Here is a 26,300-nt window from a genome sequence, read left to right as displayed (position 1 = left end):
TTATAGCTACACGTGAATCATTTGTGTAACCCCTTCGGTGTGATTTCTTTTTAGTTTATAACAAATAAAATAAAAAATGATCTAAAACCTATAATAAAACCTGCATTCGATTATGTGAAAAATAAAATCCTCCGAAATTTGTGTGTGTCTAGCCATACGCATTACTATCCAATACCAGTAAACAATGAAATTTCATATGTACCCAGGAGGAAATATATGTACCCTTGATTTTAATAAGAAAATGCCAATGAAGGCTTAAACTACCTCAGTCAAATTAAATATTTGTTCAGTCCAATCTAAAGTTAAAACGGAACTTATGAGAATATTTTCCAAAACAGTTTACTACTGAAAAGATAAATTTAAGGATCTAAATACACTCGGGAAAGGCCATTTTTTCTTCCGAATGTGATAAAACAATTTTTCGAAAATATACAATACATATAAAAAGGCAGGTGTTAGTGAGAAAGCTTCATTAGCGTATTTACAGAGGTTGTCAAAAATAAGTAAACCAGCTCATCGCTTTGGCGTTGCACTACATTGCTGCAGACATAACGGTCTGTTATAAACTATTGGTGTTGCGGATTTTTTACAAATAATAAATTCATAAATTTGTTACTTTCATTTCAAACTGTTAATGTAAACTTTTTTACGTAAAATACAAAAAATGTTTAGTACAATTAATATTTTCGATTAAAAACAAGGCAAATTGTGCGCGTCTAGCCACAAAGAAACGAAAAGCTGTAATCAAACTACACGAAAAAGGGTAAACTCACAGAAGTATTGCAAAATTGTTGAATAAAATACCAGCTGGCATATGCCAAGTGATAAAAAAACCTTTAAAAATAATAGACGCGGGCGTAGATATTCGCAAGAGCAACTAAAAAATTACAACAGAAAAAACAGATAAAAGAATAAAAAATATTTGTGCGACAGACATTTTCTGAAGGTCGTGTGAAATAGGAAAGCACGGTCGGTTTATACGAAAAAATTTATATATATAAATAAAATAAATCAGCAAAAGCGGATTAACTTATATGCAGATAATGTTTTAATAATTAATAGTTTAACAGCTATACATAAAGCCAAAATTGCTCCAAAATACTTTGCTGAAAACAATATTAATATTTTGGAGTGGCCCACCCAAAGCCCAGATCTATCACGGCTTAAAACTCGTATAAGTGCAAAAGGCCCACGAAATGTGGTTGAATTGAAGAGTCTAACATTAGAGATTTAACCGGCTTCCCCAGAGATGTGTAGAAAATGTTGCATGTGCTTTCTTTACCGATGCGATTAGCAAGAATGTCACAAAATAATGGCGGCCATTGCGGCCATTAACTACTTTTTAACTCATTCAATTTTTTTCCTTATCTTTACCATTTAAAAATAGGATTTTCGAAAAAAATTGTTACTCTCTAGTTTCTGAAAATGAACAACGAAACATATGGATTTGAGGTAACAAAATTCGTTTGTTTACTTATTAATGACAGCCATGTATATACACATGTATCTGGTGCTGGACTTTTAACTGAATTATTTACAACAATATAGGACATAATATACAAGTTTTAATGTACAATGTTTTGCTTTTGGAATAACACGTCACGGAATAGTTCAATACAAAGTAAATTTTCACTCATCACAAAATAAAGCATACATGAGCATTTTCTGCAATAAATTGCTCAATAAATATAAAAATAATTTTTCTAATAAAATAATTCAACCTAAAAATATACATATTAATATTTATGTTTTTTTTTTGTCGCATAAAGATGGGACATTATTATTTGTAGTTTACGACAAATATCTTTTTTAAAGCATTTGAATTCTACGAAACTTCACGACTTCCATTTGCTGTTTTTGTAATACAAAATGGCTAGGCGGAGTGGTGCCTCAGTCAAGTTAAAAATATAGAATATTCAACATAATAAAAATATAATTTTTAAAATCAAGTTTTTCGAATTAAATAAAACAATGCGTGTATGTGTTTTGAACAATTAATAAAATGTTGGCCTATTACACGTTTTTTCCTAAAATCATACAAAAGTGAAATTTTAATAATGTTAAAAATATAACGCTCCAACGCAAAATCTGTACGTTTCCCTACCCTTCTGGCGAGTAATCGTCTCATTGTCCCTATGTAAACGTGTTCCTTTGCACATGCGCCCACTTTTCAATCGACTACATACTATCTAATTATAACTATGGCGCCCACTAAAGCCGCTAATGACTATGTGGGGACCAATTTCGTGATTATCATCTGACTTCGCAGTCTTTGTTTAATGGAAGTAAACCACTGTTACTGTTGTTATTATTATTGTTATTGTGACTATTACTGCTACTATTGTTGTTGTTGTTATTGTTATTTGCTGTATTGTTGCCACTATTTAGGCTGCCACCACTTATGCTACTCCCGCTGGCGCTAGTACCGCTACTGCTGCTGCTAGCGCTATGACTGTGGCTGTTGCTATTGCCGCTACTGTGCTCATTGCAGTTAACCGATAGAGGTGCAATGGGCTCAAAGGCACTACCCAAATTGCCAGTTTCGCCACCAATGCCTGTGCTTACCGACATAGCCTCGACTAAGGAACTAGCTGTATTGGAATCGTGTACATCAACACCCTTGCAAGTGTCAATCACCAGTCGCGGAGACGGTGTGCTCGCCTCTTTCGGCGTAGAGGCAAGCGGATCCGTTTCCTCTTGATTACTAATACCGCCACCGGCATTAACGGCACCAAAATTATTTAGCATTGCGACTACGTTTGGAGTCGTACGCTCACCGCTTACATTGCAATTGTAATTGGCAGAATCGTCCCCAGTTAAATCCCTAATAGTTTTGGTTGGAGGCGTGGTGTGGGCTGACGAAGGAGTCGCTGTCGCTAAGGGTGTAAAATTTGTGTTGCCACCTGGAGTTGAGGCAGGTGTTGACGTTGGTGTAGAAGTGGATGTTAGAGAACGCTTCTCCTTTTTCTTTTTGTGTCCAATAACATACCCATCACCATCAGAAGCTCGGGCCAATTTCAAACGAATTGGTGCAGCGGTCACTAGTGGTGTCGCCGTGGCTTCCTCAGAGGCGGGTCGCTCCGTAATCTCCGGTGCATCGGTTTTTCGTTTACCGAAGCGTATAATTAGCTTTGGCGCTTCACCTGGTGACGCACTCGCCATATTTTCAATAACTGTTGCTGTGGCTGGAGATGTTTGTTTTTCCTTATTACGCCTTTTTTCTTTCTTGTCTTTCTTCGGTTTGGAAGACTTTGGTTTTTTGGTTGGTGGCAACACCGAAGTATCTAAAACGCTACTACCGGCACCACGTCTTGTGCGTTCATCATCGTCTTCGCCAAAATCTTGCATAATTATTTTGCGATAGTTCATTGATTCACGACGATAATCTTCGAAAGTGTGCGGTGTGTAGTTTGAAGTCAGTCGTTTCTTGGGAGGGCAGGCTACCATGCGCCGCGACATATCATACTGGTAACTATTGTCGAATGTGGAATTGCCACTTATCGTTGTTGCACTCACACTTCCGTCGGCCAGGCCACGTATTTTGATCTTCAATTTCGGTGCGGGCTCATCTTCGGATCCCTCAACCGTTTTGCTTCGTCCGCGTCTCTTCCCTGCACTCGATGCTGCTCCAGTTTTCCCACCACGTTCGTCTGTGCTGCCCGATGAACAGGCACTTCGTCGACGCCCGTCATTTCCCAATGCTGCACCATTGTCGGTTAAATCACTAGCTGCATCCATTGATCGCAGTTCACGACCTGAATTTTTCTTAGACCGCTTCGAGCTCCCTGCAAGTCCCAACTCACTACCATATTCATCCAGTGTACCGCACAAGCCATCGCCTTTACGTAAGCTGTCCACAGTATTGGTCAAACCTACCTCAGTAGGCGGTAACCCTCCAGACGAATCATCCACATGAGTGTCTTTTTGTACAACATAAAGACTGAGTAACTCTTTTTTACGCATGCGTCGCGAGTTCATGCCTCCGCCCCCTACTGAGGTACCGCCCACCACATTTGCAGCGATCACTGATGTTTGCACAATTCCGGCAGCGACCTGCGTTGCGCTGGTAGTATGTACCCCTATTGAAGTGCTTGACGAGATGTAGTTATAGCTGCTATCAGGGCAGGCAAGTGGCCCCTTGATCTTTAATTTAAGCTGGTTGCGCGAGTCGGAAAGCGAAGCTTTAGTGGTGAGCGTCGTGTCCGAATCAATTGAGACTTCCTCGGAAGTAGTCTCCATAGAGGTCTGCAAATCAGCCGTAATAACCAGATCCGAAATCACCGATGTTGAACAGGCATTCGAAAGGCTACCGGCAGCGCCTACTTCACTTAGCGATGTCATAGTGCTCGAATTTCCAATAAGACTTGTTGCTGTCACATTAGCATTGACACTGACATTAGCTGAAGCGGAATTATGGACACTCGAAGCTGGCGTTAATTGCTTTGTGGAGATAGTTGATCCGGTAGCACGCAAAGCTGACTGGAACTCCTTCTCATCTTCTTCGTCGAATTCAGGAAGTGTTTGCTCTGCAGCTCCAGAATCGAAATCGCTCAGCAAATTATTGTTGTACGTCTCTTGCGACGCGGATGCCTCGTAGACATTATAAGTGCGCATGTCCACCGGACCCGGCAACACCGGCTGCACAATGGAATGTAAAAGAGATTGCTGAGTATTGGAGTGGTCGCACGTAGTGGTATTGTTCACTTTAAGCGCATCCGCTAGATGCGATGTATTGCGGTTGTTACTGCCACTATTGTTGCAGTTCACCAAGCTACCAGCAGTGGCAGAATTTGCTATGCCGGCGCCAGCACCGCGCACCTTGCAACTGCCATACGCAGATGGGCTGGTATATTTTTGTGTGTCGGACGTTGTTTGGTGATGTGGATGCGACATAGTCGCTTGCTGATTACAGCGGGCGTCAAACGAACGTCGACGATCGCGCAACGACTGCAAGTTCTCGACGCCCGGTGTGGTCAGATCCTCATCATAATTGAATTCGAAGGGTGTGCCGACCAGATTGTTCACGTAATGTGTGTTGCCATCGTGCTGCATCTGCGGCGGCAGCGGTATAACTGTGTTAGCAGCGCTACTGCCACGTCCTCTACCTCGACCACGTCCACGACCGCGCGAGCCAGCACCAGTACCACGTGGTGCGCGCTGACGTGGTTTGCCCGCCAGCGTATGCGTCATTGGATCATATTTTGGTGGTGGCGGTGGCGGTTTCTGTGGAATGTTTGTAAATTCGGTAAGAGCTTGTTGCTGTTGTGGCGGCGGTTGTTGTTGTTGTTGCTGCTGCTGCTGCTGCAATTGTAGCTGTTTGCTAAGCAGTTCCATTTGACGTGGCGATTTACCAGGCGATTTGTGCTGTATTTGAGGAGACTTGTGCGAGTTGCGAGGCGTTTGTTGTTGTTGCTGATTGTAGCGCGATGACGAGCGCTTAGATGGCGACTCCTTAGTGGGTGATGAATTTTGCGGCGTTTGCGATTGGTGCTGCTGCTGATTTGAAGTCTGCACGGGCATTATCATTTGATTATACAAACTGGATGCTGCACCATTATCGGGCGGCACACTCATGCCGTATTGGGCAGCTTGTGGTTGTTGCTGTGGCACAGCAGACTGTTGTGCGTGCATGGCATGCTGCTGCTGGTGCGGAGAATGGTGATCAAGCAATGATGGCCCGCCCGGTGTGCCAACTATGGCCGCAGTCAACGCTAAGTTGTGTGTTGATGACGTAAAAGCAGCGGCACCATATTGCGTTTGGGGAGCTGCACCAGATATGGTGTTATTTGAGCCCGCTGAATTGGGATCATTAGCGCGTATGCTATATATTCCCACATCGTTTGTCGGCTGCTGTTGCTGTTGCGAAGTTGCCGTTGACATGGGAATATTACCACTCATGTTCGAGGATGTAGGATACATAGCGCCAACTGCAGAATTAGGAGCAAAAGGCATTTGATTCATTACCGGCAAGGTAGTTTGAGTATTGTGGAAAAGGCTCACAGACCCGCCGTTGTATTGGTTATTACTTTGATTCGGCGTTGTTTGTTGTTGTTGTTGCTGCTGTGTTGTATGCGTGGGTGTTGTTTGCTGTTGATTATACCCCTGATTGTAATTCATTATTGAATCAATACCATTAACCAGAGGTGACTGTTGCTGCGTCGGTTGCTGCTGAGAATGGGTAAATGGCATGTCGTATGAATCAACCCTATTAAAGTAACCTTTGCTGCAGTTTTGCGCAACTGTTGGTTGTTGTATTCCTCCTCCTTGAACATTCAGTGCATTATTGACCAAATCTTTAGACTGAAGATGAGACGTTGGTTGTTGTTGTTGCATTGTGTGGCCCACTTGTTGTAAGTGTTGCTGCTGCTGTTGTTGCATTTCCATTGCACTCGTCTGATCATTCGATTCTGACACTGAGCTTGGAGATGAAGAGCGTCGTGCCGCAATCATCTCATTCTCATTCCAGAGGCGAGTGGCACGCAACGCATAGGGAGATTGCATACGGGTATTCTCATCATAGTCACAATCAACCACCAATTTATTATTGTTGCCTCCAACGCGATTAGCTGTAGTAAAATCAATATTATCCTTCGCCGCCGCGGCGTGCAAGTCTACAAAATCTGGGGCTTCGGGAACCTCATTGGCACTTCCTCCTGTAGCATTTGGCAGTTTATTAAAATTGCTTCCAGCGCTTTCCTTGTTATTTGGTTTGTTGGAGAGTTCTTTTTCCAGGAACGATGTTATCTCTGACACATCCGGCGGCTGTGGCTGTCTTTGCTCCACCTGTGCATAGTTCCCTGTTTGTTGTTGTTGCTGCTGCTGTTGTAGAGGCGAAATCGGCGCATTACAAATGTCAGCCGCAACAGTTTTTTCCATGAAGCTTACCACCGGCTCAACGTATGTTAGCCCACTGAGGTTGGTATTGCTGTTGTTACTATTTGACATGTTGGTGCTAGCGGTAACATTCATTGCGCTCATGGAAGCATTGGAGTTGGGAGTAACATTAGGCGTTGTGGCTACCGAGTGAGGTGTTCGAGTGTATGCGCCAGAAGTTGTCGTTACCGTCGCAGGTGGAACACCAATAGTGCTGCTCTTTGTTATGTCACCAATATTCTGTGGCTCCTGAGGTTGCAATGGTCCACTGCTACCTTTACCACTTTCACCGACAAAGAGGATATTGTTTGCCTCAGCTGCCGCTGCCTCTGCTGCTGCGGCATTTTCTTTTTGCACGTGAATAATGTCTTCTGGATCGGCAGCATTGTGGAATGGAAACACTGAGGGTATTGCTGGAGTAGGAGGAGGCTTAAGTAAGTCGGCTTCTTTGGGTTCATCGGTACGAATACGCTTTTTGCGAAGTTTTTCAACCAGATTTCGCGTTGCAAGGAAACTATCTTCCTCGGTTAACTCTTTAGATGATGTACCCAAAAGGCTTAAACCATCTGCTGGTTCGTCTAGTACCGAATCAGCGTCCACATTCGCTGAAAATGAAGATGCTGCACTAAGCAAAGCACTTGCGAATGAATTTTGGTGTTGCTGACGTTGCTTTTGATGTACATTATCCTCCATATCGAGTATCGTGTCCACAATAGGTTGATGTCGGCTATTACTACAATTCAATTCGGTTATATTCAAAGTACCTTGGGAATTTTCGTCCATATTAGTTTGAGATTCATGCAATGAAATGCTAAGAGGTGCTGGTGGTACACTTATGCCACTTTCGTTATTTGTTTTCTGTAGCGGCGTTCCGCCAGATATGTCTACCACTAGAGCGGGAGAGGACGAAGGTGAGGCAGGAGTTTGTGGTACCGATGAAACTTTTGCAAGTTGTCCAGCTAAATCCAATTGATTTTGTTGGTCCTGCTGTGTTGAGTTTATTTGCTGAGTTTGTTGTTGTTGCGTGGTTTGTTGTTGCTGCTGCTGTTTGAGTCGGTCGCTACCTGTCGAGTTTGAATTTGAGTCCAATTCAATAATCTCCGGAGGTTCGGGCGCTATAACTGCCACTGCTGGTGACGAAGATGACGCTGAGTATTTGCTAGCGTTCGCTGCCATTTTGCGTTCCTCTTCGAGCTCTCGCAACAGCTCCATCTCGTTAAGCAGATGCTGTGTGTGATGTGTATGTTCCTCTTCCGGTGACAGGGGGGGACTTCCAGGTCGCGTTCGTCGATGCCTTCGATGTACACGTCGTCGTCTTCGGCCACCAGTAACGCAATTCTGTTCATTTGAAGCATTAGAAAGCTCATCATCTGACACTGATGTTGCAGATGGGGGCGAGGCGGGCATGGGGGCTGCTGGTGGTCGCTCATCCAGATCCTCCAGTTCACAAATCTTGCTTGATGGTAACGTGGTATGAGTAGGTGCCGTGGTTAGCTCTTCATCAATATCCATTGGTACTTCACCGCTTTCATTTTTCGTGTCAATGATAATTTTTAGAGGCTTAGGTGGAGGAATGGATGAAATATCTATGACTGGTAAAATTGGAGTAGGCGTTCTTTCTTTGGTATCTGTTTTTTCTACAACAATATTTGTTGGGAGCAGTGATACCGGCAGTGGTGCCACAGAGTCAACTGCATTGAATGTCGAACTTTTGCTTGCCTCTTGCTCTAATTTATTTAATAGTTTATCCAAGGCACCTTGATTTTTGTTCTGATTTTTACTATTTCCCTGTTGACTTGCTGCGGTGGAGCTGTTAGAATTGCTGTTTGAAGCCTTGCGTTGCGTTATTTCCTCTGTTAAAGTTAATACGGTTTTATTCTTTTCACTGTCGCTCTCAGATATGCGATCAGAAGTTGAAGACCCTGTCTTCGGTGACTTTGATTGGACCTTTTGTTCGAATTTTTTATCTGGATCAGTCGTCGATTGCGATGAATGAGGAGGGGAGGATGGGCCTGATTTTGAACGACGCATTGCGCGTGTACGCATCGAATTGAGTTGTGTTGGTGGAGCTCTTTCATCATCATCGTCTACAACAATAGCAAAATCAGTAGCCTTAAGTGTTGCTGGCTTCTTTGCCTTATCATCCAAGGATAATTTACGCTTAGTCAATTTATGCTGTTTAATTTCTGGCGCAGACTCATCTGGTGCGACTACGTTGCCACTACTGCTGCTAGTATTACTAATATTACGTCGCAGTTGCTTTTGAGGGGTGCTCTTGGGCGACTTTGTAGCGGCAACTGCGCCTTGAGTGGTGATATTCGAGGATGAGTTCTGTCGAGTCACAGCTGGCGGTTTGTCAATCGATTTACGCGGAGAACGCTTATTAGCTGCAGATGCGCGGGTAAGACGTTCTTCTCCCTCAGCAACAGCATCGCTTTCTGCATCACTCGAGTCACTACTGCTACCGCTACCGGTACTACCACCCGAAGATGATGAGCTGGTGCTACCATCTGTACCAGAACTTGAAGATTCCGACAATGCCGTTGCCACTATTGTTTTCTTCGTTGGAGTTTGTTGCTGTTGTTGTGATGTTGTTTCGACAGATGTATCCTTAGAGCGTCGTCGGCTACTTGTGGGTGTCTTAGGCGTTACAGTTTCTTTTAAAGCTATGGAAGTACTCTCACGCATGGACATGCGTCGTAAAGGCGGCATACGTGCAATACGACTCTCGGGTGTTCTTAATTTGCTTTCCTTTTCACTGCGTTCCAAGCGATCCTTATCATCCTGCGTCGTTTCACTTACAGCAGGAGGTTTGCCACTGCTCTTAAGTTGTTCAGCTGCTTTTTTAGCAGCTTGCCTCTGGGGCACATATGCTACAAGAATATTATTCCCTTTCAGGTCATTAGCTTTCAGCGTCGTTGGCACGCCAGACTTTATAGCATCAGCCATGTTGTGATCTATGGAAATACGTTCACTTCTGTCCGCACTTGTGGGTACAGATTTGGCATTATGCTGTTCTACAGTTTTTCCGACATTCTTATCATCCCTTCGAGCTCGATTCGGAGAACAGGAGTCATTTTTAGAAACTTGTTCGCCGTCCTTCTGTGCTGATATGGCTCTAGCAATGGTTTCTGAGTCACGCGTTGTCTTCGGTGGTCGGCCGCGCTTCCCTGTTCCCCTCTCCTTCTCTTTTTCTTTTTCTTTTTCTTTTTCTTTATTTCGTTCCTTTTCTCTTTCTTTTTCTTTTAACTCGGATTCTGTAGTCTTTATACCACCACTGCTAAGGTTTTTATCCTTTGAACGAAACTTTTCTGCTTTATCCTCATTCTTCGTGCCAATATCCTTTTGATCTCTCCTTGATCTCTCGCTTTCTTTATCTGAACGCTGATCTTTCGCCTTTTCTGCCGTATCACGCTCTGTGGGGAATAATGTACTCGCAGAACCAGCCGTTACTAACACAGAAGTCGTATAAATGCTTGTCGAACGCATATTTTCAGATGCCTTCTTTGCCGCCTGTCGCTGTGGTACGACCAACAAATCTGCCGTTAGCTTATTTTGCCGCTCAATAGCCGCTGCACTGGCCTTTTTCCCTCGACTTTGAGCTTCGGTTGTTGACTTATTTAAGCCGCTGCCACTTGACAATCTTTTATCTGACTTTCTTTCAATTGTCCTTTGTGTACTTGTCGATTTTAACGACGACACCTTCTTTCCGCGGTTACTCAATGCTGTAGATGACTGTTGTTGTTGTTGCAATGTAAACTCCTTTAGTGCCGCCTTCGTGCGTATGGTTTGTTGATTTTGTGAGTCACTCACATTACTTTCTACAGCTCGTTCATCTTTATCGGCCTCGCCACCAGAAATACTCTCAGAATCAGAATATATTTGTTGCACGGTCGACGCCATGCGCCCCGTCAAAATCGATGATACGACAGTAGTTGATACTGCTGCACTGCTCGCTCCGTTGGCATTTCTATCGGCAGCCTTTAGTGGCAACAGCTCCTCACTTTCATCGCTGGATGTACTCTCAGAGCCCTTCTCCTGTTGCAACTGTTTGGCCATCTGTGATAGGAAGTCTCGTCCACGATTTGCTGTGGTCGTTGTAGTTGCTGTTGTTTGTGCCCCTGACACTGCTGCCGCGGCTGTACTTGTTGTGCTGAGGCTAGTAGACTTTTTCGGACTAATATTGTTTTGCTTTGTTGACTTAGATTGCTGTTGCTGTTGTTGGTGTTTGGCAGGTACTGATTGGTTATCCTGTTCGTCATCACTTGAGCTGGACAACACTGTTGTTGCTGCATCCTCGGCTCGTCCCGCTCCCGTGGCAGCGGTGATATTGCTACCACTTTTTCTTCTCTGTTTCTGCCGCAATTCCACGGATCGCGCATAAGTTTGCTTCTTCTGATTTTGATTCGAAACTGTCGCAGCGGCAGTTGTTGCGCTTGGTTTGGTAGGTGATAATTTTCGCGAAGCTGCTGCTGCCGTTGCTCTAACGGATTGCGCCTCGCTGCCTGCACTTGATGTCGATGCAGATGTGCATGAGCCAGAGTCTGATTCATCATCGGAACCAGAACTGCCCGAATCGGTTGACGTTCCTTCTTCCTCCGATGACGAGTCATCATCACCGGAGGATGAACTCCCTGACGAATTGTTATTAGTCGTATGGCTACTACCATCGGAGTTATTTGCCAATATTTTAGCTGTGATTTTTCTTGCACCAACATTGCCACTTTTTGAACCACGAGAACGTGGGTCCGCTGTCGTCGATCTGATATTCGTCGCCGAATGGCCGAGTGTATTTGTTTTGGCAACTGAAGCACGACCTTTCTCCGACACCGCTGTGATCGTCGCAGGTCCAATTGCCGTTCCACCACCACCATGATCGCCGGTTGAGATGCGGCGACTAGAATTTACCTGCTTTTCATTACCCACTATTGTTGCTGATGTCGGCACTCCCACACTGCTCGCTTGTGTCATTGCTATTGCACCATTGTTTACTTTCTTATTTGGCGAAAGCTTATTACTATTTGCACGACTGCTACCTGCCGAAGTAGGTGCAAACGTCGAGTTTGAATTCGCGGTTGCATTGCTTGCCCCTGTCGTCGCTGAACTTTGTGTCGTTTTCCGTTTTGTCGGTGATGTAGATGTGCGCGCACCGGCCCCTCTGCCGGTTCCCTTACTTCCTTTCACACTACCTATAAGCTTCTCTAAAATGAAGTTAATATTTTGATACTGTGCTGGAATACTTTCACCGCTATTCGATGAATAAAACCTATCGTACAGCGTTGGACCATCATTAGCATAAATTACGGCGTTTTTGAAGCTATCATCAATATTAGCATCAATCGCCGCACTGGGCACATTGGAAACACCACTACCACCTTCCCGCAAATTCTCATCGCTAAGCACTGAAATTTGCTTATAAAACACCTGCTCTCGCAGCTTAAAGAGTGATCGTGAAAGTTTTTCACGCCTACTAACCATATAGCAAAGATTTCTTACACGCTCCAAGTCCTGACGTAAGTGCACGACCAACTTGTGATTTTCGAGATCCTGTTGCTCCTGCTTACGGGCTATCATCTCTACGTCTTCAGATTTGGGTGGGATCAGAGCACGATTATGACGGGATTTGCGTTTAAGCTTCCAGTAATTGTAAATTGATTCGATGGCATCATCATCCACATCGAATAAATGGCAACTGATGTCCTTAATGTTGACATGCTTATCGAACTCCGCCTCAACTTCCTGTGAATATGAAATTGTAGATAAATTGAAATTATATTATTGAACAATATAAAATAAAATAGAATTAATTCGAGGCATTTGCCAATAAAGTGTTGGTTAAAAATATTCTTCCAGATAACCTTTGACATTTACACCCGTGTATGCAACAACAAGCATACTACACAAGCGAACAGCATTATCCTAATTTTAGTGACTCCATAGTAACTATATAATAATTATTATTATGGATATATTATTAATTATGGATGTAATATTATGGTAAAGTTAATAATATTATATAACAAAATCTTTTTATTAAAGCAAAGTGCAGAAAAAAATACCGAACAATAATTATTTGTGATACATTGATTTTTTTTCCAGATAATTGGTATTAAAATCCTTAGCAAGCTTAATCATGGAGCGATACTCAGTTGAACAACGCGTAAAAATGATCCAAACGTTAAATGGTCGTTCAGAAAAAAGGGAACGAGGCAAATTTTCAATTGAACGGAAACGTGGACAAGTACAATTGTCGCTTTTACGGTATTGAAAATTCACGAGACTGTTAAGGCTGGCGGAGTCATAGGAATGTACTTCCTCGAAAATAGTATCGTTAACGCTGTTACGATAAACGGTGGACGTTATCGTGACATGATAACAAATTTTGTATGGCTTGAATTAGATATGGACTTAGGCAATATTCAATATGCAATTCAACAGGACAGCGCCAGCGCTTTAAACATTGGGTTCTATTACTAACGAAGTTCCCAGGACGATATACAATATCTCATAAAACTACTAGGTCAAATAGCTGCAAAAACATTGCAATTTGAACCATGACAACCCGAACTATAAATAGGTACGCTGCCTTTATTCTTGCTCGGAAAAATTTAAAGCTATTATTGAAATTTTTCCTTTTACAAATGGCATAACTGCTTCATTGTGTAATTCAGCGTGGCCACTAAAATAGGTACTTTGCGGATAACTCTTGCATTTTAACTAATTAAGTGAAAAATATTAAATGTAACGTAAGTAGTGAATTAGACACTTCATTTAATAACTAATAATGAATATGAACCTCTTTGGAAGATAGGTTGTGCGCAGCATTGCACAGTTTATGAGCGGAGACTTGTTGTTAATCTTCGAAAACAAAACAAAAGTACAAATTTATCGCTGACCCACTTGGACGATCCAAACATTTTGTTGTACATGCCCTTAAGCCCAAAAAAACCACAGAACGACGTGGTGGCAAAAAGAAAACGACTTACAATACTGATAATTTAATTGTGACTCTAGCCGAGAGGGATCCTTTTAAGTCATCAAAGGCCATTACAGCTGAAATCAATAACGTAGTATCAGCGAAAAATGTACGGCGTCGATTGTACAACATAAACCTACCAGGTAGAGTAGCTCGTAAAGAAACAATCAAATTTAAGGAAGAGGAAAAGTTTTGCGCAAAAACACAAGTCGTAATGTGGACCAGACGGTGTGAAAAAATTGTATAAATATAGATAAATTTATTTGTAAATGATGCTGGGCGAAATACAAGACGTCCTAAAGGACAAGAGTTCTCACCGCGATTCCCAAAACGAAAAGTCAATCGCGGTTGCAGCAACATAATGATTCGCTGATGCTTCTCTTGGCATGGAGTATTCATCTCATAACAAATAAAATGAACAAATTTATTTACGAGAGCACGCTTCAAGAGATGACGCTACCTCAGGCAAATATGCCATTTCGGTGGCTCAAAACACTCCTCGATGTTAGTACGTGAATGGTTTTTACAAAATAATTTTAAAGTTATGGATTGGTCAAGCCAGTCACCCGACCTAGACCGCTTTGGAAACCTTTGGGTAGATTTAAATAAGAAATGGAAACATTCGAATATAAGAATGATTTATGGCAAAAAAATCAAAGAACACACAGAAACCTGATATAAGATTCTCAATTCTATGCCAAATCGAATACAAAAAGTCATTGACAATCATGGTGGACACAGCGGTTATTGATTAAACTTCGATAATTTAAACAGCATTTTTAATAAGTGCACTAAATTCTGCTTTTAACCCTTTCGCTACATCTTTTTATTGCGCCATCCAAAAAATCCAAATTTTTGTCTGAGTATTTATTTTAGGACCAATAACAATACAAATAAATTTTATTTTTTTTATTTTTTTTTGTTAAGTGCTTTTTTTTAATGTTGCCATATGGCAACAAATTTCTCGTAAGGTGTTAACTTGCATTAGATTGAAGAAGAAGTTTATTTGCGATTGAAACCAATACAAAACATTTGTATATTATATTATTTAGATTTATATAAATCTGTCAATATTAAATTTTATATAAATTTATTAGTTAAAAAATGTTTTCTATCGAATTCAGTATCGGCAATCGGTGCAAGTCCAAGCTCGTTGCTTCGTTACTTAACAGTTGTTCGTCATTTTATTTTTGTAAATCCAACAACAACGCAAATTCACTCAAGTATCATCTGATATTATCTGGTATTATAATAAGGCAATGAAAGTGTGCTTTGAAGATTCAATTGAATACACAGCATATTTTTATGCAAAAATTATAAATGAAAGCATGGAAGTCGGCATTGCGACAATAATAACAATCGAAAGCGTGAAAAACTCACATAAACCAGATTAATTTCGACCTATAAATACAGTTCCATACGACGAAAAAATAATGGAAACGATTATAAAAACCAAGTTAGTAAAATACCACCACTACCAAAAACCCACTTAACAAATAAGGAGTAATCGCAATTCAGAAAACAACACTGTTGTTGGTGCTGTAGCAGCTTAAAAATTCCCCATACATGTTTGGGGAATACTGCTGTAGTGACAGTCCTTACATACAGGGTTTGATTAAACCTTTTGGCTTATACAACTAATATTCTTCAAAATAGGACCCTTGAGCGTCAATACATCGCTGGTAGCGGTCCTCCCACTGCAGGGAAAATTTTTTAAACTCATCCGCCGGAATCGCGTTCAATTTGGCTGTCACAGCTTTTTGGATCGCCTCGATGGAGTCGAAACGCCTCCCCTTCAGCTTTCTTTTCAGGCGCGGGAACAAGAAGAAGTCCGGAGGGGACAGGTCTGGGCTGTAGGGAGGGTGGGGAAGCACCGGAACCCCCATCTTGGCCAATGCAGAGGTGCAGAAGGTGATGTGCGCCGACGCATTGTCGTGATGAAAGGTCCAATTATTGACGAGGTCGGGCCTAACCCGGGCGACGCGGATATAAACCCGGGTCGGTAACATAGAACCGACTGTCGTGGAAACGTGGGAACACACGGCTCTTGTGACACTGTTTTGAATATGGTGAGGAAAAGAAGAGCTGAATAGTTACAAGTTTTCTAGAACTAAAAAGAGCTTTCGAAACCGTGAACCACGAAATGTTTATACAAAAAATTAATACTACATACAAAATAAATACTACAAACCGAACTAAAGTGGTTTCAAAGTTACTTAATAGATAGAAAATGCAAAGCTATAATATTTTTTTTCATATCTAACGAAGCTCCAGTCGCATTGTCGCAAGGTTCTATATTAACTCCTATACCATTCCTTATGTACATAACGTCAACGCAGAAAAGGTTTTAAAATAAAATTGTTTCCGGATAATGCAGATATCAAGATAATTTTACATCTGCACTGACAAAAATGCAAACCGATAGATAGCCCAGGTAAATGGCCATGTGGAAGTAGGCCCCTAAGCTTAACATAAATAAAACAAAATAAATGAGTATTTGTCATGTATTTCTTTGTTACAAAGCCGAACTTATCGTTGTGTAAAATGAAACAGTTTTAAGAAAAAGTTGGGTATATTTCAAGCAGAAATCTTTGCTGTAGGTAAGGCTGCGGAAATAGCAAAGACATCAAGCAACTCCAAAATAAATATATACGATGACAGCCAAGCTGCGGTAAAAGCAATACTCATATGAAATTTCATCTAAAAATGTTCTAAAAAGCAGGGAAGCCATATAGAGATTAGCTGCAGACAGACGGTTGCATATCTATTGGGTACACGGACATAAGGGCATTGCAGGAAACGAAATTGTAGATAAGATTGCCAAAAGCGCTGTTTACAGACAATTCAAACAAGAAAACGACATACTGAAACCTTTAAATACGGTATACAAAGACATGGCTGCGGACATGAAAATACGGATAGATAGGAGGTGGAATAATCTATCCACTTGCAAAACCGCGAAAATCATGTGTACACAGAGTGCAGATAAATACGTCCGATTCGTACTAGCTCTGCCTAGAAAAGAAAGCAGAACTATCGTAGGTATGCTGACAGGCTAGCAATTGGCTAGCGGCGCACGCATGCAAGATCGAAATTACAAACAACGACAGCTGCCGATTTTGCAATGAACTTAAAAAGAGGGAAACGCTAGAACACCTTCTATGTTTTTTCCATGCATTAGCTAGAACCAGATTAAAATGGGAGCTTTACAATATGAGAAGTTAGAATACCTCTCGTGGATAGAGCGCCAAAGTTTACTTAGATTCGCAAAAGACGCAGACGTATTACAAGATGTCTGCTACAAGGAAATGCAGAAGATCTAAAATTCCGGACCACATTGAAAAAATCGCTGCTCTCATTACAATGAAAATACTTTCATGAGCTAAGGCAAATTCATAACGGAATTGGGCATACATAATATTATATTTGCGGTTGAATCTTCCTATTAGGCGAATAGTTGCATATGTCGATCGTGGTGTACCGCTGATAATCGTTAACTTAAACGAGCTGTTAAGCATCCAGTTAAGGTTCACGTTTGGGGCTGCTTTTCCGGAAAAGTATTTGGCCGTTTATTTTCGTTTACCGATATCTTGAATGCAGTTTTGGTGAAAAAATTTACTAAAACGCATTATTACTATCAGCTGCGAAGATGTTTGAAGTACTAATCAACCTTAGATTTTACAAGAAGACAACGACCCCAAGCGTCGAAGCCGAGGGTGCGTATAGTTGAAACATGAAAATGGGATTGAAATATTAGATTACCCTTCACAGTCCCCTGAAGCCAACCCTATTGAAAATTTTTGGCATCAGTGAAGTTAAGCAGAAACTCAAAGGAAACAAATGGATAGTCAAACAACTTGCGCAGAAATTAGCTGAAAGTATGTCTCGAAGATTTTATTGAATATATTGCCTATAGCAAATATCTTAAGCAGTTTAGTAGAATCGAATTAGTAAAATGGTTTAAGTTATGGCGGTCGCGCTTCTATTAGACAGACTGTATGTATAAATACAACGTACAATTTTAACGCACGAAGATAATAATGATTTTAAGGCAACCCGATCGTTTTTTATAAAGATTTTAAATACAGGTCAAATGAAATAAGAACTTGTGAAAAAATAGGTGTAGAACAGACTTTATGAATACTGTAAAACTGTAGTTATAAGTACTATATATATATATATATATTTCAAGTCGATTCCGAACGGCAGATATTTTTATGAGGAGCTTTTTCATGGCAGAAATACACTCGGAGGTTTGCCATTGGCTGCCGAGGCGCGACCGCTATTAGAAAAATGTTTTTCTTAGTTTTGATGTTTCACAGAGATTCGAACATACGTTCTCTCTGTGAATTCGGAATGGTAGTAACGCACCAGCCCATTCAGCTACGGCGGCCGCGAATAAGTACTAGATAATTTATTGTAAAAATTATTTATTAAATTTTAAGATAGGCCTACGCTGTCATAAGTAAATAAATCAAAAAATATGATTTTTCATAACGGAAACTAAAATTTTGTATGTAAATTTTTTTTAGCAAAAACATATTCTAACTTTGAATTTCGATGTCATAAGTTTGACAAGTCATCATGAATCGTTTATCGCTTCCAAATGAAGTTGGAAATTCACTTTGAAAAATAAATCTGCTCGCGCAGTTCATAGAGCACTGGCGGCACCATCGGTCTTTATTTCTTTCGGAATGAGAACAACTGCCGGGTTGGTGCATGGCTAGCAAACAGAGGCTTTTAGAGAACATCCTCAGGAGACGTGAATTTTAAAGAAACCGAAAGTTTCTCATGACAATCGCAAAAATGATTTACGTTCAACAGAAGCAACATTAAATCCTTCGGCCTTTTTGGAATACTGTGATTTGGAGTGAGCGGGTCTGATGGTAGAACTTATGTATGACGTCATCCTAACAAAAAACTGGTAAGAAAATTCACTAGAAAGACGGTGAAGTTCGTGCTTTGGTATGGGGTTATCGATGCAAGCTTGGAGTTCGGCCAGCTGTCCAAATAAAAGGCAATTTGAAGGCCTCTTTTACCGAAATTTGAAATCATGTCATATCTGGAAAGCTTGCCGTTATCAATCTGTTCCGGGAACTTAACCAATATAACGGCAATTAAGAGAAGAGTTATGGCACTGAAACCAACAACTTTGGAGCAACCATGGGTCCAGAATAGAGCAGGAATGGAAGAAAATACCAAAGGTCATGTGCGGAAATCTGATATCCTCAATGAAAAGCGGAATTCTACAAAATTCCATCAGCTTCTAAAATTTTTAAAGTTGCGGATGCTAAATAGAACAATATCTTCGAAGCGAGGATAGAATGCATTTCAATCCGCACACTGCGTTATTGATCATTTACCATACCACCGACAACCATCGGATCGAGCACAACTCCCACCGCAACACTCTGCCGATTACCATAATAAGAGTGAATTTCTAATTACCAAGTTATTTTTTGCTTGTTTTCGATAATTTCTTATTTTTCAATTCTGACTATTAATTAGTTACAATTTACATCTATTCTCCTTAAAAAATCTGTCACTTCCCTCCTTAGTGGCTTCACAATTATAAAATTTTATAAACAAAGCCAGATAAATATTGATTCAAATAGCTCGGAGCGGCAGCGGCACTTACCTGCAAACGTTGAGCCCGCGCTTGATTACGCTCCTCCGAAGTCATATCTGATTTACGACTCTTTCGTCGCCGACAATCGTCCTCCTCATTAGCTGCACCATGTGTACTGTTAAGTTTATTTGTGCTGCTGGCATGCGTTCCGCTGCCCTCTTTTTTGCCCTTACTAACGCTGTGCTTTTGACAATAGGAACGCAGTTTAACACCATCCTCCGCGTTACCCTCCTCAATAATTGCACGCATCTCAAGGCCATGCTGAAATGCGCAAGTCACGTGGTAGGCGGTCTTACAGGTTTTCACTGAACACTGTATGCATGCACCAACGCGTGCTCGACACAGTATGCAAACAAGGGCCCAACGACTCGATGGAATGCTCGAAATCTTGGTAATGGGTTCCATGCGATCAACACAACCAATGCTTACTTCAGGTATCCATAGTGCACAGGAAACATGCGCCCAATGTTTGCCTGATTTTGTTGATTTCATTGCGCCTCCCTTATTCGGACAAAGCACGCAATCCGGTTTAATACCCATCGAACACGTCCGACAAAGCCATTGTCCTATTAGAAGTTAAGTACGAAAATAATTAGCATTTCATTAATTTACATGCCACAGAATTAGGCAAACGAAATTATAATGAAGATTATTTAAGACGATAGATTACAAACCTGATGGAATCGCTGTAATACCATAACATGCCTGATGTACGCAAATATTGCAATTATCACAGAATACCATTTCGTTTGCTTCCTCAGAATCGGGAGATCGGCACACGTCGCATATGACATTTTCATCATACTCAATACCAAGACCTTCCTCATTTTTCAGGATTACCTGTATTTGCTCCCAACATCGGATCTACATATTTAAAACCATACACATTTAGATATACATATGTACATATTTTGATAGTCTACATTGTTAACCGCACTACCTACTTAATTCTGCTTTTGTCTTATGTTTTTTTTGTTTTTTTGGTAAATATTTCCATCTCAAAGTTCGTGACTTTTTTTCGGATCTCTATTGTTTATGGTTTCGTTTTATTCTCAATAAATTAACCTTTCAAAATTATAAAATTAATAATCCTACCCTTCTGCCCTAATTATGGCACCTCGATTTATTATGAAAATTCGCGCGAAAAATGTGTAAACGTTTTTTCACAAATCTTTCGTATTCAATACCACTTTTTGCTTTAATTAGCATGTCTAACAAGTAAGGAAATGAAAAATTCGTTCCGGACCCAGGCTTATATAACCGCGAACATTTTTAATTTGGGTTATTTGTTAATTTTCAAGTTATAGCTTGTAACAACAGACGGACGGACAGACGCAGATAAAATAAAAATAACTGAGATGGGAAGCAACATGTGAACTAAGTTTTATTAAGTAGTTATCGGGGTACACGTATTTAGCTATAAGTGGGTTTTTTCAAAATTTGTCTTGTGTCATATTCTGTATCAAATATTTCCTTTGGTTCATATTCTGTACCAAATATAAGTAGTTTTCGTTTATTGTTTTTGTTTGTTTGCAGAAATTGCCGTTATATGGGAAGTTGGAGTGGGTATCGATCGATTTCGGTTAACATCAGGTTACATTTGAATGGGGCGATTTACACTTGAACGTTGGGAAAAATTATTTACTTGAAAAATGGTGATTCACCTGCCGAACCTGCATGAAAATTACGTTCTGAATTCGATAGAATTTGTGAAACGGGTGCATGAAACGGGGGTCAAAAAAGTGGTCTTCATAAATATTAGTAAACTACTGACACGCCGGGACATACAAATTAATTAAAGACACGATATTTAAAATGCTACGTTGATGGACACTTTTAAATGGATAAGAAGCCTGAACCTTAAAAACTACAAGCATTCACCGACTACAAGCTTTTTACGACGATCCGCAAGGATTGCACTTTTCAATAAAATAGGCCACATTGAAAAAAATTAGTAGTTTTTAAAGCTATTTCAAGTTTCGAAAGTTAGAAGGCCCGCCCTATGTTTGTATCTATCTCGATTCTTTTATGCTGTTACGTACACCCGTTATGTGAACAAAATTATAATACCCTTATGCACAAGTAAATGTGTCTAAAATTTGTAATAAAATAAGAAACTAAGCCTGAATTTAATTTTTGCAATTGCATGTTTGGTTATCTATTCAGTAAAAGCCACAAGCAAAATATATGTAAACTTAGAGTAAATTTTCATCTCATATTCCCAAAAATAAATGAAAAGGCGGTCTGAATTAAAAAAAAGATATATATTTTCTCTTTAATGGACCGTGTCCTAATTTGGGAAGAAAGGTAGGATTCGTGTGTTTTGAAAGTGGTAGTACGGTAAATTATATTTACAAATGTAAAAGAATCAAATACACACCTCTAATTCTTCAATGACGCGCTCAAATTGCGTCTCCGTAATAGAATAGGCACCGTACTGTGCACGATCAGAGTTGAGTAATTGCAGCCAAGCTTCATCGACTGGATCAATGTCATAGGCACATGTATTCTCTGCTTGCGCAACCACATTTGTCAGACAATGTAACTCACTCGAGTAGGTATCGTCTTTGGTTATGCGCAGGAAGCGATTTTTGGGACTATAAATATATCATAAATATTTTATTTTTAGAAGTGCATATGATTTAAATTTAATTTCATCTTACAGTTTGAAGTCATGCGCAGGCGGCACTATTGGTTCTGGCAGCACGTAAACAGTTGGCTCTGGCAAAGAGTCGGGATTTACAGGCACCTGCACACCTTTTTCCCACTCTTGCTTCCATTGATCATTCACTACAAGATACTCGAAATTAGCCAAAGGCTCTGAATCCGGCAATTTCATTGCGCTTATGAGATCCTTGCTGCAGGTAAAAAATTATATGTGTATTATGTTGAAAATATTTGAAATTCTTTTTTATTATATGAACAACTGTAATTAGATAAAATTAAGTTGATCTTTATTTCATACATACCGATAGAGTTCAGCCGGCGCCTCTGTTGAACTTCGATTGTAAATACTTGAAATTTTAATATCAGCCACGGAGCGCGGTTGCCATGCTGCCGCTGAGGAAGAGGATCCCTGGCTGGCAGCTACTTTAGCGCTTGTGGAAGCTAATGCAGACATTTCGTCGGGTACCAAAGCTACCACACTGTTTTGCTCATTTTCGGCATTACTATTGCTTATAGAAGACACGGTATAAGGCAGGTTTGAGGGTACACCACCTGCTATGCTTCCACTATGGCTGCCACCGTTTGCGCCGCCACTGTTGCCATTAAGTCCGTTTCCAACTCCGCCGCCGCCACTGCCGCCACTGCCACTACCATTACTTCCACCACCTCCATTAGGCGGCCGACCTTTACGCCGTTTTGTTGGCGGAGGTTGTGGTTCAACGTCGAGTCGTTGATGATGTTGATGATTACCGCGTTTACCTCTTTGTGACATATTTCATTGGTAACAGTTAATTTCTATTCGCTCAAGTGACCTTAAGAAAAAACAAATTACCCTACGTTTTACGTATTTTAGGAGAATAATTCTTTTTGCCACTTTTCACACCCGCTTATTTGCCGTATTTAAGCAAAACATTAAATAATTTGGTTGTGATTTTCTATTTGGTTAAGTGACTTTTAGTAAATGGTGCAGTTTTTTTTTGAATTCTGATTGTTTTATGCACTAAAGTGTATTTGCTGACTTTTTAATTATGATTGGATAAGCACTATTATACCTTTGAATGTGTTCTCTTTTGCACTATTATATTATTTTATTTAGAATCAGACCTGAAATTAAGAATTTTAATTGCTTTAAATTGAAATTTTGGCATTGGTATCAACAAGTGTACTCACTACATGCTTAAATCCTTAAAAGGCTAACCAAAAGCTGCCTTTGGAGTGGCTTTAGTTTCTGCTGATAATGAGGATATGGTAGTAATTGTGCTAACCCCACACTCGACCACACTTTTATTGCAAGGGGCCGTGACAATATTTTAGCGTTGGGATTCGGAATTTTAGCCACTTTACGTATGCACGTACGATGCTGGCGGGCCGTTAATTCTCGTACACGTCGTCGCAAGCGTCGGGAAAACATGGAGCGAGACGCTGCTTGTCCGTACCCGTATCGCGCCACTTTGCTGAATTTGAGACACTGCACCGACAAAGCTGGAGATGTGTATTTCACACGCCCCGCCCACTTGAATTCTACAAGAATGGCGTTAGTATTTACAAAGGTACTGCAAGATAATAGTGTTGTTGACTAATACCACATAAATGGTGCGTTGATATATTCTGTAGCAATGATGACAATTTTAGGACATTCAAAAGCATCCGCCTTTTGGTCGATACGTTACTAGTAATAAGTGTCCAGTTTAACTGCTTATTACTTCTAATGGTAATTAGTTTATATTATTTTTGACGCAATTATTCCCATTCGCATTTTCGATTCATCGCCTTCCTTTAAAATAGTTTCCGCCTTTATTGTGCATCAGCTTTCGCAGTGTGTATTTTGTGTATGTCTTCTTTGTTTTTTAGGTTTCCTTGCACTTTGGAAAATACCTTATAGATTTATTCTTTTTCAAACGTCTGGTATTCTTAGTTTCCCTCTAATGGGATATTTCCTAATAAAATGTCTTCAAGTTCTATTTTTCAAACTTCCCTCATTTTTCTTATTTAGAAGAAGTAAAATATATAAAAACTTAATTTTTTTAATAAATCTCTGCGCTTTTAATTTTGTCTTGCACTACGTTTCTGCTCTTTGCTATTCATCTCTTCGAATGACTTCTACCTCTTTCTCACTCTCACAAACTCACTCTCTCATTCTTGCTTACGGCGCAAATAAATGGTTCACCGTTCAATTTCCACTTTACGCACTCTACTTTGGAAGCGCAGCGCACAAGGATTACAAGGAAAAACTCAAAAGGAGAATCACAATGAGGCGGATCACACAGCCGCCTAATGTGATCCTCCCTTTTACCATTTATTGCCATATTTTAATCAAAAATTCTGTTAAATTAATTACATGCAAATAAACTAATAGTTTACACTGTTTTTGTTTTTTCTCCACATATTCGTTTAACCGTGCCTTTCTCCAATTCGCCGGGAAATCCAGCGGAATATACTTTAACGCCAACAGATGGCAGCAGTATCACAAGGCGAATTTCTCGCAATTGCAAAACTAAATACACTGCAAAACCACATTTAGCGCACTAGTCGTCGCCCACGAACCATTCATATACACGTGTGAGTGAATGGGATAGCCGATATGCAACTATATCTTTTGGTAAAATTAAATGGTAAATTTTTGCTCGTATCGAGTACATGCAATATATCCACGACATGAAAATTATTTTATACGGAATCTTGCACCCACTATTAAATTAGAGCATCAAATTCCACTTTTTTGCTACACAAATAAATTTCAGCTAATAAGAAGCCATTTTTCCAACTTAGCACAATACATTTTCTATGTTGGTGCCGTTTCCTACTTGTTCCTTTTTTGCGAATAGCTGTCTTCGAAAGCTAAGAAAATTAACTTTTGCCGCCGCAATTTATCGTCGAACTCATTTTCGTTCACTATGCACACAATTATTACCATTTTGTAGTGCGCAATGCGCATCTTTACTTTAGTTTTTATATTTCGCGATACCTTCGATCAATTCGCACCGTAGAAATTGCTTTTCTTCAATTTCTTTTATATTTACAAGACGTCGTCGCCATTATTAATTTTTCGACACTCCATTTTTACTTCGCCTTAGCCACTTCTTCGCTGCATTTGTCATTGCTTTTGGCAGCCGCTAGATGGCTAATCCCAACTACTTAAATTTAACCCTATTGTGAATGGAATCAGTGCTGTGATTATTATCTTGTCTTATTATCAGAAACTACTCATAATGCTAATGCATTACAAAATAATTCAATGCCAATAATGTCAATCAACGAATTCAATGTCATCCGAATTCCATGGTTTGGAAGCTTTCTGTGGCTTCATTAAAGTACACACCAAGAGGGTCATTAAAAACTAGAAGGATAAAAAGTCTGACCGGCACTGAACATAATGATCCACTGTCACTCTATCTGTCAGATACAAGTGTATGTCGCTTTTTCTAACTAGACAATAGTACACGTTGACGCCAATTTGTATCAAATATACATCCCAGGGGCAGCCAGTTCTACGTAGCGGAATTACTCGGGGTTTTCCCCCGATCAAGAGTTGCCACCAAAGTAAACTAACCCCAATTTAGGGCAATTGATTTCACCACTCGCCTTTCATCACTGGAGAATCTGTATGCAATTATATTGCCCCAAACACTCCCGGTTTGGGTTGGGATCGAGCCTTACCCCAGTCCCGAAGTTTATCTCTGTTGTGTCCAGTCTGAATAGTTTTAGCTCTAGTCTGATTAATAGTATAACATGGCTACCCATGTTATCCCTACATATGTATGTATACATAATTGACTTTATGCTCTTTATTGGATGTTTGGCCGAGCTCCTCTCTTATTTGTGGTGTACGTCTTAATGTTGTTCTACAAAAGATCTACAAGAACCTACAGTTTTAAGTCGACTTTGAACAACAAATGATGTTTTATGTGGAGTTTTTATGGAGAAACAAGAAAGAAAACGATGTAATCCTAAAAATGCCCTCGGTAATAATAAACAATAAAATGCAAACAGATGCCCTATTATTACGACAGCAAATCAGCTGATTCTATCAAATTCCCTACTATTCTGGGTGTAAGGACATAGTAAAATCAAAGGTAACTGTAAGGCAGATAAACTAGATTGGACTCCTCGCTCCAAATTAATCAGGGATATGCCAACAAGCAAGGACAACCACTG

At 40.4% G+C, this 26,300-nt stretch overlaps 1 protein-coding gene across 10 annotated transcripts; it reads right to left on the bottom strand.

The window, feature by feature from the left end:
* Positions 1–233: 233 nt before the first annotated feature.
* LOC129242761 (PHD finger protein rhinoceros-like) lies at positions 234–25,202 on the bottom strand. Of its 10 annotated transcripts, none has more exons than XM_054879590.1 (9): positions 25,057–25,202; positions 23,316–24,129; positions 23,198–23,249; positions 22,448–22,957; positions 22,142–22,336; positions 21,859–22,075; positions 20,153–20,342; positions 19,488–20,044; positions 234–12,612 (listed from the first exon to the last, which is right to left on the bottom strand). In XM_054879590.1, exons 4-9 carry the CDS (start codon positions 22,915–22,917, stop codon positions 2,254–2,256), a joined length of 11,988 nt encoding a protein of 3,995 aa, XP_054735565.1. In that variant the 5' UTR covers positions 22,918–22,957; positions 23,198–23,249; positions 23,316–24,129; positions 25,057–25,202; the 3' UTR covers positions 234–2,253. The 10 variants fall into 10 exon arrangements, with proteins under 10 accessions (XP_054735565.1, XP_054735559.1, XP_054735560.1 ...); XM_054879584.1 differs by having other exon boundaries at positions 22,448–23,249; positions 23,316–23,666; positions 23,729–24,129; XM_054879585.1 differs by having other exon boundaries at positions 22,448–23,249; positions 23,316–24,185.
* Between the last annotated feature and the right edge of the window lie 1,098 nt (positions 25,203–26,300).

This window comes from Anastrepha obliqua, chromosome 3, assembly GCF_027943255.1.
Source record: "Anastrepha obliqua isolate idAnaObli1 chromosome 3, idAnaObli1_1.0, whole genome shotgun sequence".
Taxonomy (NCBI): Eukaryota; Metazoa; Arthropoda; class Insecta; order Diptera; family Tephritidae; genus Anastrepha; species Anastrepha obliqua.
The sequence above is the reverse complement of the archived record's forward strand: the minus strand, read 5'-3'. Positions and strand labels throughout refer to the sequence as shown.